Below are 20,171 nucleotides of genomic sequence, written 5' to 3'. Positions count from 1 at the left end.
GAACTTACACACGTGATCAACGAGATTCGAACTCAAGACACGTGACAATTTGGTGTCAGAATTTTTACGAACTTAAACACGCCAGAAACAATTTGTTGTGAATCAATCTTACTGCTACAACATGGACATGGAAAAGATGATGGAAATGTTGGCAAGAATTGACGCCAACGTGAAATCTAACCAAGAAGAGCAAGAATTTCAAGAACCAATAGTGTCATCGTGTCAGTCGGTCTGCATGTTGAGCAATTCGCTCAGACTCATGCAACGAATCTTCAGGCATACTAAATTGTGTCCTGATATGTTCACTTTGAATTAGGCCCACTTTAAGGGCTACTTTCTTTACGTGTCTACGTAAACTTTTAAGCGTATGCATACGTTCTGAATCTTTGACAGGTTCTGTTAAAATTTTGCTGCTCTTGAAGATTTTGAGGGTGTGTCACCAATGGTTATGAAGAGTTCAGTCCTCAAGGATATAACGCAACGTAATCCGTTGGAAGTCAACAGATATTTGGAAGGAGCATATTGTGATTTGTGTACCCATCGCTAGACAACGACTTGGGTAAACATATTCTCGCGGGAGCAAACACGCGTAACAATAGGGCATCCACTGCTAGGCAAAGGATCAGTAAACACGCCTCCTTAATAAGAGAGACTGTTTTTTTCTGCGTGGTCCGCGCAAAGTGGTTATAAAGAAGAGTTCTATGTTGTATTTTAGCGTCCTGTTGCACTGATTCATATTCATAATGTGTATGCATTAACAGTCTTCAAGTGCACACAATCCCATTTACCACTTCTACACTACATGTTTCGGCAGTATGCTGCCATCTTCAGGTCTATCGATCCGTCAACTATTTCACTGCTTGCCTTTATATGTCCATTTACAAATAATATTAAATTTATATACGTCCTTATATAATAATAAAGTTCATGTATTTAAAACTTGTTAAAACCTATTATCTCATACGCCATATTTTAAATTCGTGTGTGTTATTGATCATCCACATGGGGGTCGTTCTTCTTATGTTTCTAATGTGTGTGTATATTGTGTCTTGTGATGTGTTCTACTCCTGTGGCTGCGTGCGTGTCACATCCAACGAGATGAGCCAGCCAACACGAATGAGAAGGGTCCGGCCCGGAGTGACGTTCCACGCGAACATGAGCCCCATCAATTCTGACGAGAAGCTGAAAGACAGAGACGATGCAAGCACTGACGACGTAGATAACATTCTTGTACAGTTATTATTATTATAATAATTAAATATAATATATAATATTATTTGTAAATGGACATATAAAGGCAAGCAGCGAAATAGTTGACGGATCGATACACCTGAAGATGGCAGCATACTGCCGAAACATGTAGTGTAGAAGTGGTAGATGGGATTGTGTGCACTTGAAGACTGTTAATACATACACATTATGAAAAGAAGAATTCAGCTGAGTCGAGCTTCGAGACGTCAGCCTGCCGGGATACGAGCTTTGGAGCAGAGAATTTGAATTGAGTTGGCAACTGCAGAATAATTGTACGAAGAGATCCAGGCTGTGAAAAGAAGACTTCATGTGCGATTTGAAGTGGCAGTGGGACTTATAAATCCGTTGCCAGGACACGACTAGTGCAGACTGAGAACCCTAGTGCGTATGTAACGGTGAAATGGAAAATGTGTGCAATAGTGATAGCGCTGTCATTACCTGTAGTCCCGAGTTGTGGGAATATATAAGGTGTCAAAAAATCCAACCATGCAATCCAAAAGCCGTCTTATACAAGCAGTCGTAAGAAGCAAGCAGATTTAATGTCGCCCCAAATTCGCATGTCTCCGACAGAGGCTCTCGGAAACACCACCCTTTCTTTTTTACATGTCTGTGAAGGAAAGCAGTTGTGAACTCTTAGCCTAAGTGCATATGAGACTCGTAAGATGGCTTTAGCTCACCTCTTCAATAGCTGCGTCCTCGTCCTCTGCATGCGCGTTCAGAGAATCCTGTAGGCTTGGAGGCGACAGCGTGATGGCCCTGCGTTTCCTGTCAGGCTGCTCCTCATCCCTGTCCTTAGTTCCACCTTCCTGATCCTTTAACATGTCACGAACTATGCTCCTCAAAACGTTGAAACTCTGATGGCTGTTTTCATCCTGATCTGTTGGAAGGAAATCGCCCATTTGTTTGTTCAGTCTCCTAAGGACAGTTTTCCCTCGGTCTCCTAGCCGCTGGAGTCTCCTCAGAACGTCCTCAAACACTTCACTAGACGTCGGTACCAAGACGTCCTCGGTTACGTTATTTCTTGAGGATTCTGTTGCCGCCGCGGGCACTCCTGCTCCTGTGACACCACCCTTTGCTTTGGGCCTGCTTTTCGCCCAAACCATATTTCGAATGAACTGTACAAGAATGTTATCTATGTCATCATTGTCTGCATCGTCTCTGTCTTCCAGCTTCTCGTCAGAATTGATGGGGCTCATGTTCGCGTGGAACGTCACTCCGGGCCGGACCCTTCTCATTCGTGTCGGCTGGTTCTTCTCGTTGGAACTCCTGCCATTCGTCGACGAGCGGCCACCTACTGCAATCTCTGTTTTGCTGGGATCACGCACCGACGTTGCTGGCCACTGTACTCTCTCCTCCAAATTCCCCTCCATCTCCTCCAGCTCCTCTGAAGAATCGTCCCCTATGTACGCGCACTGATGCAAGTGTTTATGACCCCGGATCACCACTAGCGATGCGCCGGGCCACCTGTCGTTCAGATATGAGACAATTTATTAAACACTGTGTACACTTCCAATATGGGGACACGCGGTAGTGTAGTTGCTTGAGGCACTATGCTACAAGCCGGAAGCTCACGGGTTCAAGTCCCGATGAGGTCATTGGTTTTCTTTTCAATTGACCTAATCCTTCCAGCAGCAAAATGCCCCTGGGATCGACTCAGCCTCTAACAGAAATGAGTACCAAGAATATTCCTGGGGTAAAGGGCGGCCGGTGCATAAGGTTGACAAACTTACGGCCATCTGTGAGCCGATTGTCTAGAGAAAATGTGGGAACCTCGACGTCTCACAACCCTATGGGCCTCCACGTCCTGTTACAGGAATACCTTTAGTTTTACTTTTTACTTTACTATGGTCAGATAGACAACCCTCCACGCACACATTTCTTGCACACTCGCAAAAGACGTGCAAAATCCCGTTACATGAACACTTCGTTTGCGATCGGGTTTCCATAGCAACGGGGCTTCCCCTTGATTTGTGGATCATAATTTTGTTGATGTGTTACGAAACATAAGTGTTGTAATTTTAACTTACAGTATCAGTCATACTTAAGATTCAGCTGTTTACATAATCGTTTTCAAGTGCCCGGACATTCTACCTGAAGAAGGATTAGCACGGAGACTTTAATGCCATTAGACCCAGGCGACGACAAATAGGCTTGTTCTTGTATCAGAACCCAATGGAAAGACTTTGCTGGGTGTTAGCACGTGCCCCGGCCTAGAAAACCGAGATAGGCGTCCGTGGGGATCCGTTGCGCTGACCGCGCGACACCCTCTGTCCGCTAAAGTTGGCACTAACTTCGTGTACAAGCGGCGGTCGCTCGGTGGGTCGGTATAGTTCGCTTGCGGACTATAGGCCACGGAGTTTGTTTTGTTTGTTAGCACGTGCCACTGCTTCATAAGACCGGCCATGTCTGCTGGGGGAGGGGAGGGGAGGGGAGTTCGTGACTCTTCTCAGTGCTCTAGACCGAAGTAGGCAGGCGCAGTGCCTTTGTCCACATACTTTCCAGTTTATGTTACCCTCTCACTGGAGGCTACATGTGCCTGCTTATGCAGCTGAAAGAGTGGGCTACTGGATAACCTGAGAATCAAAACGGAATGCTTAGGATAAATATTATTATTTTGCGTTCACACAACAAACACGTGAAGGCTTAAATCATCCTAACGGTGAACAAACGAGCATTTTTTCGTCTTTTGATTTATGTTGGATTAATGGACAAGTTCTTTTCGTGCAGAATGACGTATTATACTTTTGCAGCACGATCAATTATATTAAAATTGAACATAGGATCATATTTATATAGAAGTAAACTTATAAGTGCCTGAGACAGGAAGCTTCGTTTAATCATTGTCTACAACTCGGGGCATGGATGTTTACTTCTTTCTGTGACGGACAGATCACGCGATGGTATAACTATTCTTGAACTTCTGTCACTTGTCTTACTGAGTATTTAGAAGCCTACACCACAAAACAGGTCACCAAAGGGACTTGTCTAGAGGTAACCATCTAGGTTTAGGTTCCAGAAGACACAGGTTCAAATCTCGGCAGGGACACCGGCTATGCTGACCGAAACTTTAATCCTTCCAGGCAAGTTCTCGGGCAGTATTTCCTTTAGGAACCAACCGCTGCCTTTCAGATCCTTTGAAATTCAACACTGATTTATCATCATACAATTTGACGCTCTGCAGTATCAATACTGAAAGTGTCGTTAAATAAGCAACCAGAAGATACAGAACACTTTGAGGCTGAATTCAGACTGTGGCTGCGAGTAGAGGAGATACGTGCAGGGTAGTGAGGGTGTGTCAAATTAATCTGACATTCGTCCTCCGAACGTCCTTGAAACTCGACCCTTGTCCCCATAGCCGTCAAGCCGTAGGTCTGCGGAGAAGATGAGAATAAGCACGCCGAACAACGCCATCAAAGCCAAAAATTATGCAACGTCTTTCCCCTCTTTATGTAGCCATCAGAGAAGCAAAATATTCATGTGGGTGAGAAGCGTGTCGTTTTGAGCACTTAATTTTCTCTGGGCTGCCACTACAATATAAAGGCAGGTTCCCGGTAACGAAAGAGACCGGATGTTTACCTGACGCAGGTGGAGACTGTGACGGAGGATCCCTGCAGCAGGTAGAAGGCCCAGTACTCCTTCATGTCGTCTTCCAGCTCCAGGTGACGCGTCATGGACACCTTCAGGGGCTCGGGTTCAATTACTGGCTGCTCAGGCAGGAGAAACGCGTTGAATGTGACGTTGGCTTCGACTAGCTGCCGCTGGAAGATGCAAAACAATACTGTGAAAATTGTACCCTTCCAGGCAGGGTTTGGTTAACTGACTGCTGATTATTCTCACATTATTAATGAGACAGCTTCGACTAATGAGGTTATGTTGTGTTGAACGAGAGGCTTAGATCGCGAAATGTTAATAGATAATAATTCGGAAGAAGGCATTCACAGCCCATATGGAGCCAGTATTCCGGTCTTTCGAGGGATTAAGAAAAATCACGAGAATTATCAATGAAGGCAGTCGGTTATCCGACCGAAATTATAACAGGTTACCTCCCATGCATGCCTGGAATATTACCGCTACATTAAGCAGCACAATGATTCCATTATGTAGGCTAATGAAGCCATGTAACGTGATAACGCGGTGAAGAGACCTTGGAGACACAAACTGACCGGAATTAGGGTTACGAGGGCAGGCTTTTCTCCGAGCACTTAGAATTTCCACTGCCAGTTAGTAGCATTCGGTGATCCACACTCATCTGTCAATGCTCTGATCTGAGACCGCATACAAGGCATTCAGTTTCACCCAACTCGTACAACTAAACTCAGGCTAGTGAGGCCACGTGTTGTTCTGGTGGGCTGTTTCGATGAATACACGCCGCATCAAACGAAAGCTGCCTGCATTTTACTGAGATCTACATTTCGTGCCAATTAGTAATGTTCTGAAGGTTCTTATCAGGAAATTTATAATTGTGTGTTTTATTACGCTGTCACCAGTTCAGGCTATGTATCATCGAATGGTAGGGTGATTGATGAATTGGAAGAATCGGGAAGGAAGAGGTTGTTGCCTGATTGAGGTACTATCCCAGAACTTCCATGGAGGGACCGAGAAAGACCATGGAACGTAATTAGCCCGAACAGCGGGTCTCCCAACGTAGCAACCCCGAATATAAGTCTAAGGCCACCAGTTCAGGCTATGTATCATCGAATGGTAGGGTGATTGATGAATTGGAAGAATCGGGAAGGAAGAGGTTGTTGCCTGATTGAGGTACTATCCCAGAACTTCCATGGAGGGACCGAGAAAGACCATGGAACGTAATTAGCCCGAACAGCGGGTCTCCCAACGTAGCAACCCCGAATATAAGTCTAAGGGCTTTGCCTCCACATTAACAAGCTACTTCGGGAAATGTTGGAGTTCGAAGTGGGCCTACATTGGGCCGAGAAGAGCAAAAATTAAACAACTTTTGAGATTTGAGGTTCCCATGGCGGTGCTTGCATAGCTGACCATTTCGCCGTGAAGATGTAGGCAGTATCTTCCTGCGTACTGCAGTATGACATCGAGCAGCGGACAGACATACAGACAAGACTCTTCGTGACGTAACTTTCACATTTCGCGCAAGTAACGACCAATCATTCGGAAGCAGCCTGATTCAAGAAGCTGCCAGTTGCGGTCCAGTCTCCGGAGTTCTGTGCACTTTTTGCACCATGCGAATCAAACGATCGCATGCCTGATGCAAAGGACGAGTCTGTGTGACGGTATGCTTCATTTCGCTGCGCACTGTCGCCATGTTCATGTCTTTGCAACTGCAATGGATTGACATGAAGACCACAGAGCTATGCAATATGATTGTTTTATTTTTTTTATTGCTAGTGGGGTGGCACTAAGTCCCTTGTACTGCGGCCACTTCTGGCCTATTGTATCAGCCCCAGATGATAGGGGAGGGTGATTGTGGAGCAACTGGTGGAATGAAGATTGGCAGGGGATACCGAAGTACTCGGAGAAAACCTGCCCCAGTGCCACTTTGTGCGCCACGAATCCCACTTGACTACACACGGGATCGAACCCGGGCCGCCACGGTGGGAAGCCAGCGACTAACCGCTTGAGCTATGGCGCGGCCAAATTTAAAATTGTTTACTTCACATTAAAATGTAACTGTCCACGCCCGTGTTCTTCCTACACGTACATCAAATAAACTCTGTGCCAGACTATTTTATAAACATGCAACGGCTGAAGTTTCTAATATATTTTTAATGTCCGTATCCGAATGCAAACTGAAGCTGAAAGCCTCCATGACGAAATTGTTACCACGAGGTACGCGGTCTCACTCACAGATGGAGCCGTCAGCCTAACCAGAGACGTACTCATCACGCGGTGTGGAAGTTTTACCAGGCTGTCACATTCCAATTAGCTGCCTTCCTCTTGCTTGCCAACGATAAATCGGTCTCCTTGGCATTGAAAATGTTTCTTCATCACATGGCTCTAATGAACATATAATATAAATCCCAGTAGATAAAAACACTCGCAGATTGAGATGAAGCAACAGAAGTCTTTCTCATGGCCGTGTGAACAGGATGCATATTCTTCACATTGAAAAAAAGTCTTGTATTTGATGCTTCGCGCTGCTCTGTCCCTAGTGTCGTAACGTGCAGCAGCCCTTGCTTGCTTCCAGGCTTATTTCCTCATTTGACCTTTGCATGGTCCGCAGTCTTGGAGGGCATCACTCGGTAAAGCGCCTGGGCTACATGTTGGACGGTAGGAGTTCGATTGCAGGCAGGGCAAGGACTTTCCTGGTTGACACATATCCCGATTGGATTAGGGGAGTGGCCGGAGCATGACGCTGATCTGTCATGTTCCCTATGTGTCCTCAAGTAGGCCTAACCCACTGTAGAGTACCAGGTCACCCTTCGAAAGTTGCTCAGCTACTCAAGAATTCCTTGCTAATATGGAACCTTAAATGTTATCACAGGATACACACCACAAACTGACACTTTCATTCTATCCCGAGCCGGTTCGGTCCATATACTTACACTTATAATTACAGTATAAATCTCCCACTGAGGCCCAAGCCTTCCTTTGGCTTTCATCTCAGACTCTATATTCAGTCGCTTAAGAACACTGGATGGAAAGTTTCAATTATGAATGTCTTTTGCTTACTCCCAAACCACTCATTCAGTACCGTGAACCGTGTATAAGGCAACCTGCTCTAGGTAAAGCTATCCCTGTAACAGGCCGCGGAGACCCATAGGATTGTGAGACGTCGAGGCTCCCACATTTTCTAGACAATGGCCTCACAGATGGCGGTAAGGTTGTTAGTCCGGCCGCCCTTTACCCGAAGGAAGATTCGTGGTACTCGTATGATAGTGGCTGAGATGAACCCAGGGCCATAGTGCGGCTGGAAGGATTAGGTAAATTTAAAAATCAAATGACCTCATCGGGAATCGAACCCGCGATCTTCCGGCTTGTAGCATAGAGCCTTAGCCAACTACGCTACAGCGTGCCGCCCCGTTTCACTGGTGTCGGAAGTAGAAAATGAAAAATGCAGTATTGCACCCACTGAAGAGAAAAAGGGAGCACGCTCTGGACAGATTACGTAACTGGGTAGTTACTGTTGCTGTTCAGACAGCTCTGTTCTCGAAATTTTCTAAAAAGGCGCATTCCTATCATATTCAGAAGAGAACTAGGTCTTGCCGTCACACAAATGTATGCCTGGCATATCAGTGAACTGGCACAAAGCAAGACACCGCTCAGCAGCAGTGCGGCATGAACTCGGAAATGAAAGTGAGGTAACCTGCCCAATATTCTTACCTAGACGAAGTTATTTACGTTGTACGAGAACGTGTCTGAAACTAATAAAATGCTGGGGTTCCGTTGTGTGCAGGTTTTACTGCGCCTTCTTCTAGCTCAAACTATGACTCGTTACGCAATGGAGCGCGTTAAGGCGTGAAAGTTTTCTGACATCATCACGGAGTAGTTTACAGCAAGAAAGCTGCTTTGCCAGAGATGACAAGCTGTCTAACCTGCACCACTCTCAAGCCCTCTGCTGCGTGTACTCGTCACACGAGGTACGCAGAATGAACACAACTTTCCGCAAGCAATCGAACTAACATTCTACAGTGGTGGGCAGTCTAAACCGGTTGTGGGGTTCACTCAGCCGCTTATCTAATGGGGACCTGAGGTTTTCCCTTGGAACATAGCGGCAGGGTGGAAGTTTACCACTTACCTCCATCTAACGCTCAAGTTATGAATGCATGGAGCTATATCTCCACTCCCCCACAGGGCCATGCAACCGAGCATTCCATTTTCTCAATACTACTACTACTATTACTACTACTACTACTACTACTACTACTACTACTACTACTACTACTAATAATAATAATAATAATGATACCATTATCCCTGAGTTTAAATGCGTAAGACAGACATGTGAAAGTAGAGATTTTAAGTTCCCTACTCCCTGATGATAAAATATTACACCCGAATTAAAGACGGCCGCAGCTCCCGCAGTGCGAGGAGATTGTAGTCTCCCACGACCATGAAGTCTAGGAGTAAACACAGAGAGAACGAAGTATGTGTTGGCCCCTAGCCATTGGAATGCAGAGCAAAATCATGAGGTAAATATGACTAACTGGTCCTTTCAAAATATGACAAGGTTCAGACATTTGAGGGCGACGGTAACAGACCAAAATTTGATTCATGAGGAAATAAAAAACAGACTAAATTTCGATAATTCGTCCTATCAATCAGTTGAGAATCTTTTTTCTTCTCGTCTGCTGTCTAAAAACAAGAAGATTCGAACATGCAAAACTCTGATCTTTCCTGTAGTAAACTTGGTCTTTGACATTAAGGAAAGAACAGAGACCGAGGTGTTTGGGAACAGAGTGCTGGAGATGAAATAATAAGGGGCTGGAGAAAACTGCGTACTGAAGGGCTTCGTACCTTGTACTCCTCACCAAACATAATTACACTGATCAAGTTAAGGAGGATGCGATGGGCAGGGAATGTAGCTCGCGTAAGACAGAAGTGGAATGCATGTGCATACAGGTTGGTAGAAAACCTCAAAGGAAAAGACGGCTAAAAAGGCCTAGCTAGATATGGATGGGAGCATAATATTAAAATGGATCTTACAAAAATGGTATGGTCAGTATGAACTACATTCATCTAACTCGGGACAGAGACCAGTGACGGGCAAAGGGACAGTGTTACCTTGCCGTACCTGGCACCACGTGGTGGACACCCTGTTGTCCAGGAGGCGCATGTCTGACATGCCGACTGGGTACAGCTGTTCTCCGTACACGTGGAAGCGCATGTAGAGTGGCACGGCGATGAGCAGGCCAGGGAGGAGCACGCTGAGGATGCAGAGCCGCACCGCCCTCAGTGGGCCCTTCAAGCCCCGCTTGTGCCGCGTCACTCGCGCGCTCTGGCGCCGAAGCAGCAGGTTCTGGAAGGTGACTGGCGGGCGCGGCAACAGCACCTCCTGCGCCTCGCGAGACGTCGACGGCGTCGCCTCTGAAGAAAGTATTTCAAGTTTGTATTTAAAATAAGTATTGAGCATGTTCATTGGAACAAGCTCACCACGACAAGTTCTCTTTCCTTTTCTATATGTAAACCACAAAATGTACTCATTATCCACACTTAATGGATAGATTGTATAATTATTGGAGTTAAAAAAAAAGGTTTGTATTACGTAACGATTACACAGATTACATAGACCAGTGTGCCTTCCGGAAGCAAAGTTACGTCAACAAGCCTGTCTTTTCCTTCGCCGATAGAAAAGTCTAAAATTTGCGAATTATTTATAATTCTGACAGATATACGCCCCTATAGCTGAAAACGAAAGGGCTCAGTGCTGTACGCGCATCTGCTTCGTGGTTCCGGAAGGAATTTCTGCCATGGAGTTCTTACATAGTGACATATCCAATCCGTACAGGCTTCCCATTGCGGCAGTCCGGTTTCGATCCCAGACCAGGTCGTGTGGGATGTGCTGTGGACAAAGTGGCACTGAAGCAAGTTTTCGCCGAACATTTCCGTTTCCTCTACCAATTCTCATTCCAGTACCTGCTCCATATTCATCAATCATCCTATCATCGACGCTATATAGTCTCAATAATGAAAGTGTCGTTTAATAACTAACTCGAAACTACATGCCTACGTGTTATATCCCGTTTGACCGAGAAGTGGCCGTGGAGAATTGCGGAATGTCTCAAGGAAAAGACAATAGGCGGAAAATAGTTCCAATTCAAGAGAAGGAGTTAAGGCCTATATAAAATATCCTACGTTTACAGTCCCCTCCTCAACTGTCGACTGCCGCCCCCACCACCTTCACTGCCGTCGTAACGAAGTAAATGGAAATTCTACCCTCCGAATGTCCATACCTTAAGTGAGGCCGGGGTAACTGCATACACAAATCACGACAAAAACTGCCACGTCACTCAAGGAATTCCCACTATTTTATGGAACCCAAAGGATCGTTTCCGTGTTCACAAGAGTACGCCAATGACCGTATCCCAAACCAGAACAATCCAGTCTCCACCCTCATAACATATTTCTTTGAAATTCATATTAATATGATCCTCCCACCTACTTATGTCTTATCTACATTGTGGTCTCGTCCCTTTAGGTTCTCCCAACAAAACTTTGTATGCATGTCTCCCACCTCGCTCTCCTTTCTTTGATAATTATAATAATAAGTTGAGCTCCTCATTATGCAGTTTCTACAGCCCATTATTTTCCCCCTCTTGGGCCCAAATATTCTCCTCAGCACCCTGTTCCTATGCTCTTCTCTAAATGCGAGGGACCAAGTTTAATATAAATTCAAAACTACGGGCAAAATTAAAGTTGTTAAGTTTAATGTATATTCCAGGCTAGGAGTCAAAACATTCCGAACTGAATGGCAACAAGCATTGCCCGACTTTAATCGAGTATCGATAGGGTGCAGGAATGACGGGAGCTGCGATGAGCTGCATGCACTTCTATCCTAAATCCTGTGCGTGATGATGATGCTAGTAATAATAATAATAATAATAATAATAATAACAACAACAACAACAACCATATGTACTCGTACAAGGGAAAGGAGCCGATCACAGTGGCCTTGCGTTCTAAGGCATGAACTGTCTTCGCTGGATAAAACACTGGGATTATGAGTTCGAATCCCACTTGAGGCGTAGATGTCAGCGTGCGTTTATTATGTTTATTATGTCCTGTGTGCAGGTAGCGACCTTGCGACAAGCTGATCCCTCGTCCATGGATCCCTACAGACTACATCAAGAAGCTGAAAAACGGCCAAGGTCAAAGGAAAGGGCGGTAGGGCCACAGATCGATAAGAGAAAGGAGAATTAATTTAAAACGCACTGATTCCACTTGGTCTCCAAGAGGGGAAGATGTTACTCTACACAGGCTCCTGGCCAGCCCTTGTTTCGAGGTCAGGACAAACAGCGTGCTCAGGAAAGCACTCAGAACTAAGGGGAGCAGCTGGGGGGGGGGATGGCGAATATTTGTGGAAGGCAGAGGAATAAGCGTGAAGATATCCTAAAGATGGATCCTAGGGATGAGGTGAATGGAACCGGCTTGGGACGGTGTCCTGTGTCGGTGCCCTTGCGAAGCAGAAGGCCTACTCAACTCACTGAGCAGTTTGTGCTTATCCTATGAGTAATCTGCTCAGTTCATTACAACAAACATATCTTACAACGCTCCGGGTCGGAGGTGATGCCCCAGCTGATGACCTGAGGTTGCGATATCGTGGTCCCTGGTAGAACTTATCGCGCCTCAAGGGCGAGCGTACGTGCACGTAACTCGTGAATGGAATGCAATGGCTGACAACGTTGTGACGAAAACGCACATTGTAAGAAAGCATATCCTAGTACCAGTGTGTCTATGCCCTTACGTGCCCCTTCTTTCAACGTACTGCACGGTGCTTTACGTATCTCAGAAGACAACTGTTCATGACTACCGCTGTGAGAGTCCCAAACCCTACACTGTCCGGGGCTGTACTCGAAATATGTGAGCCTAACCATCCGACCTGCTGACCACAGTGGCGGTCTTCGCTCTTTCGGACGCTGGGATCGTGGGTTCGAATCCCACTTAAGGTATGGATATTTCGTGCGTGTATGCGCTTATTCTGTGTTTGTGTTTTCCTGTGTTTGGGTAGAGGCCTTGCGACGAGCTGCTCACTCGTCCAAGGAGTCCTCTCGTCTGTGAAAAATTGTTACGGAACTGAATAAGAGGCCTGGGCTGGAAGAGCCACAAAAACACCACAAACACCACAACACCAGCATAAGGAAAGCAGCACAGAACAATTTTGAATTACATTTGAAATTAGATTAAGGAAAATTCTAAAAGCCAACCCTCAAACGACAACAAATTCCAGACTTCAATCATCAAGAGAGTTTTGCGGCTGCTGCAACACGATATACTATCTAGATGTCTTATGTTTGTTATGCAATATACCGTGACATGTAAATCCATTGCTAGGTAACGGCTTATTGAAACACGCCATCGAGGTTATGACATCTCACATGGTCGTGCATCTCTTCTCCATCTTACAAGTTTCCATTTTGAAACAAACGGCATTAATTTTACTTTTACATTTTTGTTCTGCATTCACGTATTTAACGAATAAGTTTTAACTCTCTCTGACATATAGAAAACCCAGTGAGGAGATTATAAATGATGAGATAGGGAGGACATGGAAAAATGCAGTCAGGGCACATTTTAATCAACTGTTTCAACGTTTAGCTGCTGGGATTGGGAGAGTCAAGTTGAGACAGGTGTCCCCAGGTACCCACAGACCGCGAAGCAGGACCGTGTCTGGAAGCAAAATGCTGAAGGAAGACCTGGAACTCAAAGCACGTGGTAACTAAGACAGAAATCCCTGCCGTCGCCTAGAAACGAGCTCCTGTTGTCCAGGCAGCAGCTGGTCATTTTAATGAAAGAGGTATCTAAAAACGAAGATTCCTTCCCACCTCCGAAGTGCAGAGAAGGAAAAAAAAGAAAAAGCTGATTTTATGGAACTGCAAGAAGCGTTACCGCATTCACAAAATCCTGCCACTGGCTCCTGTTCTGGGCTTCTTCAGTGGAGTCCGCACCTTTACAACCTGTTCACGCTCTAGGCGTGAGTCTTTCAAGTTTTCTGTTCCCCTACATTTCGCATCCAAAATGTTACAGGTCTATGAATTTCTTACCTCCTTGCATGTGTGCTACACGTAGACCCTATGTTTATATCTTGATTTAACAACTAATCATAACACTATTAGGCAGAGAGTATGAGACATGAATCGTGTACTCTTCCCGCGCCCTTCTTTCGTCTTGCCTCTTGGGAGCAACATTATAACCAATTATCACATGCAGTAGGCCTCTTATCCCAGAGTCAGCACGTCCCTTTCACAGGACCTGTTTACTTTCATTCCCAAGTTCTGCCTTGGACTCGTCGCCTATTTGAAGTTCAAATTAGGTCAATGAATTTAGCAAATTTGATTCGCGATTAGCGGAGATTTCCTAAGAAACGTGTCGCCACAGATAAGCTGTACATTCTGTAGATGCCAGGACGTAGCCGAGGATACAATGAGCGAGTGAGGGGTCCACTGAAAGCATGTAGGACTTGAGGTCCTCACACACGTGGTTACGAAGATTTCTGTCTTCTAGGATATAACGCCGTGTTGAAAGTCAAGAGACTCTGGTCTCTTGCTCGGCTTATTATCCGATCATGGAGGGGACGTGTTCCTTCGAAGCGTCTGCTGACTTCCAAAGGACTGCATGGCGTTGTATCTTCAGGCTGTATCATGCACTGGAACGAAATCATTTGCGATTCTTTCATTTGTCAGCAAAGCCACCATTAGTAAAATATTTTCGGACTCTGAACTTGGATCGGAATAATTTAGCGCTTGTAAAAAATGCACCAGTATTCCCAATTACAAATTTCTGAATATATAATCTTTTGTTCCATACTCATACATAAATTATTTAGGGTCTGAGGTCCTCACAGCTATGGTTATGAAGATATAACGCAGAGTGGTCAGTTTAAATCTATGTTTTGGAGGAAATCGTCGCCTTCATCTTCAGGGTTCAAGTGCAAGCCAAATGAAGAACGAGCATGAAGCAGGCAGCAAGTTTGCTTCCTGTCTCATGCGATGGCAATGAATTCTACCTGCTCACTGACAGGGCATACGAAAACGGAATGTTAGCTGCTGCTGCTACTAGTCCAAGGGCATAAGTTCTTGGTACTGGGAGAGGGCACCGACTACTCTCAGGCTCCGAGCCTTACGTGGTTGTCTTTCTAACTTCAGGCACCCGAAATTGAACTGCAGGCATTAGTAAATCTGACAAGCTATTGTGTTCATCGTAATCATTACTGTAAGGGTGAAGTAAGCAAGAAATACTCGCCGGAAGGCGACTTCGCAGTTCTCCACGTCGTCTTCAGCGTATTGAAGGCCATTTCGCTCTGCAGACCCAACGCCTGCCGCTCCCAGCTCTGCAGGTGAAGCAAAGCAACGCGCTTCTGGTGTGTCGAGGGATGACAACTGTGTAGGAAGCCTGTTTCTAAATTAGCGCGTGCCTTGCTAGCCAGCATCAGACCGCGAACCCATGTTCTAGAAGACGCGAGAATTGCTTGTAATAATGATCGTGCAGAATTAGATGACGTGTCTGCAGATGGAAAGTGGTAACAAGACAATACACAACAACTAAGAGAGTACATAAAAATAGCCTAAACTCACGGTTACGTCACATCTACTGTACTCGTACAGGAAGCCGCTTTTCCACGTCGCAGGGATCTTACGTAACACTGAGTAAGACGCCTCGTGCCCATCAGCGCCTGCGCAGGAACTTCACTTCATGTTTCAATTGAATAACCTGCCATTTTACTTGAAAGTAAATACGGAGTTTTCCTCTTGAGTAAAGACGACCACAAAGAAACGTGGGGAACAGAGGTAGAGGTCCAGGCACGTTTGGCGTCGGGACTAGGCGAAAGCTCGCGTGGCTACCTGGACCATTCGGACAGATCAAGTTGGCCCAAATGGAAACGCTTCGGATTTGCATCCGGGAAGTCCCCGGTTTGGATCTCGGCTGGGACTCCGGCTATACTGAAAACACTATTTTCTGATTTTCGTTAGCCCCTTCCAGGGAAATGACGGGGAAGTACCTCAATCAGGCCACATCTGCCTTCCACATCCCTTCCAGTTCATTATTCACGAATCGCCCTACAATTCGACACTGCATTGTGTGAGCTACCGAAAGATGGTTAATTAAACCGGAAACAGATAAATTGATGTCTCGGACGGTTCATCCCCGGAGAAAGAACTTTCGGTACCCACTGCATTTTCATACCAGTTTCCGCACCCGTTCAGAAATTGCGTACGAAAGGAAACAGATTTAAAATAAAGTTTCATTTTCATTACAGAGTGGCACCAGAATGATTTCATTCCATCAGACAAAATAATAACAGAATGCAATCGTGTAGGCGTATTGAGGTTTCCCGTTGCCTGCAAATGAACCGTCAGCACCACCGCGTGCCTTGACATATGATTCAGCTGACAGCTGTAGAACTGTGCCATATTTCAGTCATATCGCGTAAATTTCTCACATAGTCACACTGTGTATAGAAATGTCTAATACCTTACGACATATGTCACATTTATTGTCAGATTATATATAAATATATCTAATACTTCAAACCATATAAGAGTCACACCTGTCACATAACGATCCGTGTTACGAATGAAATTGTCATGACACGGAAGAAAATCTTATCGAACTAGAATGTGCTTTTATCTCTTTCGGAATAAGCTTCTGCTTGGTTTGCTTTGCGGCAGGGATCAGCAGCCTCTCCTGGGCGATGAGACTAGGAGCTTAGCTGTAATTTAGAGCTTCCATTATACGAATCTACCGAAAAGGAAGAGAGAACTGGAATGATTAGATTAGAAATGACTCTGCACTTTGTCCTGTCTCGTCAACACACTCCACAAGCCATTGTAGTAGCACGCTGTACTTCTCAAATAAGTGCCTGGCGAGAAATGAGTTATTTCCTGGTAATTAAGCACACATGAACATAATCTGATCACTTAAAAATCATAGGCACTGGACAGACGTTCAGAGCGGACATTTTCACAGCTATCCGATTAACAGGGAACAATTGTGACATTCTGGGATGTTGCTAGCCACCTCTCACGCTGTTTCCTCGCTCCCGGATTTTTTTACCCTGAAGATAGAGGCGATACGTCCCTCTGAAACATGGGTTCACATAGATTTACACGACGCTACATCCCAGAAGACGTCATTCTTCATAGCCAGTACTGTGAAACCTAATATCCTACAATTATGACATTATTTTGAAAAACCTCGCGAATACTATAAAGCCCTTCCAGTGGCACCCAAATGCCCGCGCCCATAGGATTTGTGTATCAAGCGCTCTCTCCTGCCTTCATTAGACGGTGCTATGAGAAGCAAACCCCTGTCTCTGTTTCACATAGCCGGGATGTCATTATACTCGTACAGCGCCGCGTAATACTGTTACGGATATACCGCGTGTTTCCCAGCATGATTACGTATGCACTGCAGATTTCCTTGCTGTAGTCTGCAGGTACATAGACCGCATGTTTCTGCCTTCCCTAACATTGGAATCGTCCTGTTCCATCCTTTTCTACGAGTACCTCCTCGATCACAGCTTCAAACGCGCCTGAAATTTCATGTGCATGTTTTACTCATTGCATTAACTACTGTGTACATAATAACAGGGATTCCAACATTAGATAAATGTCAATTTCACTTATAAAACCAATACTGAAGTATCCCAACACACCTGCTTTATATGGAGGATCTAGAAGGTCGTGGGATCGATTCCGGATGAGGTCACTGGATTTTTCAATTGACCTAATCCTTCCTGTCGCACACTGACCCTGGGGTCGGCTCAGCCTCTAACACAGAGGTCTCCAAACTTTTCGAAACGCGGGCCACATTAGGTAATTCAGCACTTTCAATGGGCTAAGAAATTAATAACTCTAGGTATATGAGTTTTATTGAAAGCACAGAATTTCATAAACTAAATACGAAGTACGTGAGAATAAATTATCGTATATTAATGACAACAGACAGTATCAGCAAATGCTCATATTTTCATCACAAATGATAATAAAACAATTAGTGTGAATGATGGAACTCTTTTTGCATTCTTAAAATCTGATTAAAGTGAGGTTCAAATTTTGAAACGCTAATCACAAGTAGCGGCTTTAAATGTTCATCGGATAAATTTGCCCTGTATTTCGACTTGATGTACTTCATCTGGGAAAAATGTTTGTTCACACAGATACGTCGTCCCAAAAATGGAGACAAATTTACAAGCAAATTTCTTTAAATTTGGAAATTGCTCAGAGTTCAGAAATTTATAAAATTCGATGAAATTTCCTTTAATTTGTCTTTAATATGATAATTTTCCTGAAGTTCAATAATTTCCATTTGAATTTGAGTCGGGACATCTGCAGCATCACAGTCAAACGGATTTTGAAACAATCTAATTTCTTAAGGACTGGCATCCCAATCAGCAAATCGCTTCCGAAATTTTTCTTTCAAATCTAAAATTGTGAATAATATTAATATTAACATAATATGGAATATCAATATATTTTAAACACAGTCTTAATTAATGAATTTGAATTATATGAACAATTATTTTCTTTACCAGTACTCATTGGAAAATTAGGTCAATTGGCGCATTTCTGCACAATTCTTTTGCGGGCCGGATGTGGCCCGCGGGCCGTAGTTTGGATACCTTTGCTCTAACAGAAATGAGTACCAGGAATGTTCCTGGGGGTAAAGGACTGCCGATGCTTAAGGCTAACTACCTCACCGCCATATGTGAGTCAGTTGTCTAGAAAACGTGGAAGCTTCTACGTCTCAGTATCCCACAGGCCTCCACGGCCGGTCACAGGGATGGCTTCCTCATTTCGAGCCACCACACACCATGACGTGATTGCCCAATGACAATGAGACGAAAAGGAAATGTCCCTTGGTACAATTTCGAAAGTCATATAATTTCCGCGGAAAACAGGGTAAAATTTGAGGGCGGTGTGATAACACAGTGGGCTTTTAGTTCCGCATTGTCGCGTTTCTAGCGAAACATACGCTTCTGCCAGCTTTCTGCCGCTCGACATTTCCTTCTCTCGTGGTGGGGCCGCAGTCTCTGTGACAACTTAAATCGCAACCTGGGTCCTCATTACCACGTGCGGTACATTATCATCATATTTGAGGGGGTTTAAAAGTATAATTCAATAATAAATGCGACAATTTTATGCAGTGTATTTTGTTCAATATAAAATATTATATACACTTTGATAAGGATAGCAAGCCAGTATCGGTCGAAACATGTAATATGTGTTCATTACATCAACCTACCCAGTTATGCTAACATGTTTTATATTAACTTGCACTGCTGGTAAAAATTCAGAACAAGTTCCCATGCTACCGGAAGCCATTCCGTGCCTGGATGCTATGACTGAACATTTATTTTTAGTCAGTTACATAAGCAAATTTCAGTCTCTCCACAGTGTCCGTTCAGGACCAAGTCGAACGGAATTTATGTCCAGAGCAAGTGACCTGTGAGAGTCACTTCCATTACAACTCTGTGTGTTCAGCAACATACTGGACTATGTAAGTGTCCGGTTTCGGGCAGAGGATCGCCACTAGCTCGACTGACTGAGTTATCAACAAACTAATGAGTAACTGCATAAGGAGTGGCCCCTTGCACTGCCACCTTCAGTGTTCTATTATCAACAAACTAACTAAGTCTCTAGCTGACTGACTTGTCAGTGAATCACCAATCAACCATCGTCTAACCAACTGACTGCCCTACCAACTAACTCACTAAATAACCAAGTAGTCAGTCATCAAATTAACCAACGAACGGGCTAACCAATTAATTCACTAACTGAATATCTAACTACATGACTAACTAAAGAACTGAATAACCAATTTCCCACCAACTGACGAACTAAGTAACTAGCCAAACAATTAACTAACTGACAGTTTGGCTAACTAACCGAAGAGCTGGATCTTAATTAAATCCTTCCCCTGACCAACATTTCCACGAGAAGTATCGCTCAGTGAGCTTAGTTCCTCCAAGTGCAGGTCCTAAGCAAGACTGCAGACCGTATTCTGGCCCTGGACTTCATTGTAATCCACCGGTAAAACAAATAAACGTGACGTATTTTGTAAAAGTGACTTAAATAGCGTTCCTACAAAGCGTGTATGATGGTTTGGGTAAATACGAAACAGGAAAGCAGTTTAAGCAAACTCAAGTCGAAACTCTGGCTTACGATTGTAAAATTTTGACACAGGACTCGACAGAAATTGTTTTCTCAAATAGTTCTTGCATGCTACAAGCAGCAAGTAAGTATATTTTCCTACGCGAGTTGGTGCTTTCTGATTGAAAAAAGGAGTTC

The 20,171-nt window shown here is 44.5% G+C and overlaps 1 protein-coding gene across 3 annotated transcripts in view; it reads right to left on the bottom strand.

Moving 5' to 3' along the window:
• Nucleotides 1-20,171, bottom strand: part of LOC111869159 — a 113,545-nt gene that overhangs the window by 56,629 nt on the left and 36,745 nt on the right. For all 3 annotated transcript variants that reach the window (XM_033753304.1, XM_033753305.1, XM_023860428.2), the window contains exons 2-4: nucleotides 9,959-10,251; nucleotides 4,828-5,009; nucleotides 1,929-2,715 (exon numbers count right to left, since the gene is read on the bottom strand). In XM_033753304.1, the coding sequence (XP_033609195.1) occupies nucleotides 1,929-2,715; nucleotides 4,828-5,009; nucleotides 9,959-10,251 (1,262 nt within the window). The remainder of the gene's footprint in view (nucleotides 1-1,928; nucleotides 2,716-4,827; nucleotides 5,010-9,958; nucleotides 10,252-20,171) is intronic.

Source organism: Cryptotermes secundus, unplaced genomic scaffold (assembly GCF_002891405.2).
Source record: "Cryptotermes secundus unplaced genomic scaffold, Csec_1.0 scaffold1109, whole genome shotgun sequence".
NCBI lineage: Eukaryota > Metazoa > Arthropoda > Insecta > Blattodea > Kalotermitidae > Cryptotermes > Cryptotermes secundus.
This window is presented reverse-complemented; position numbering and strand designations above follow the sequence as displayed.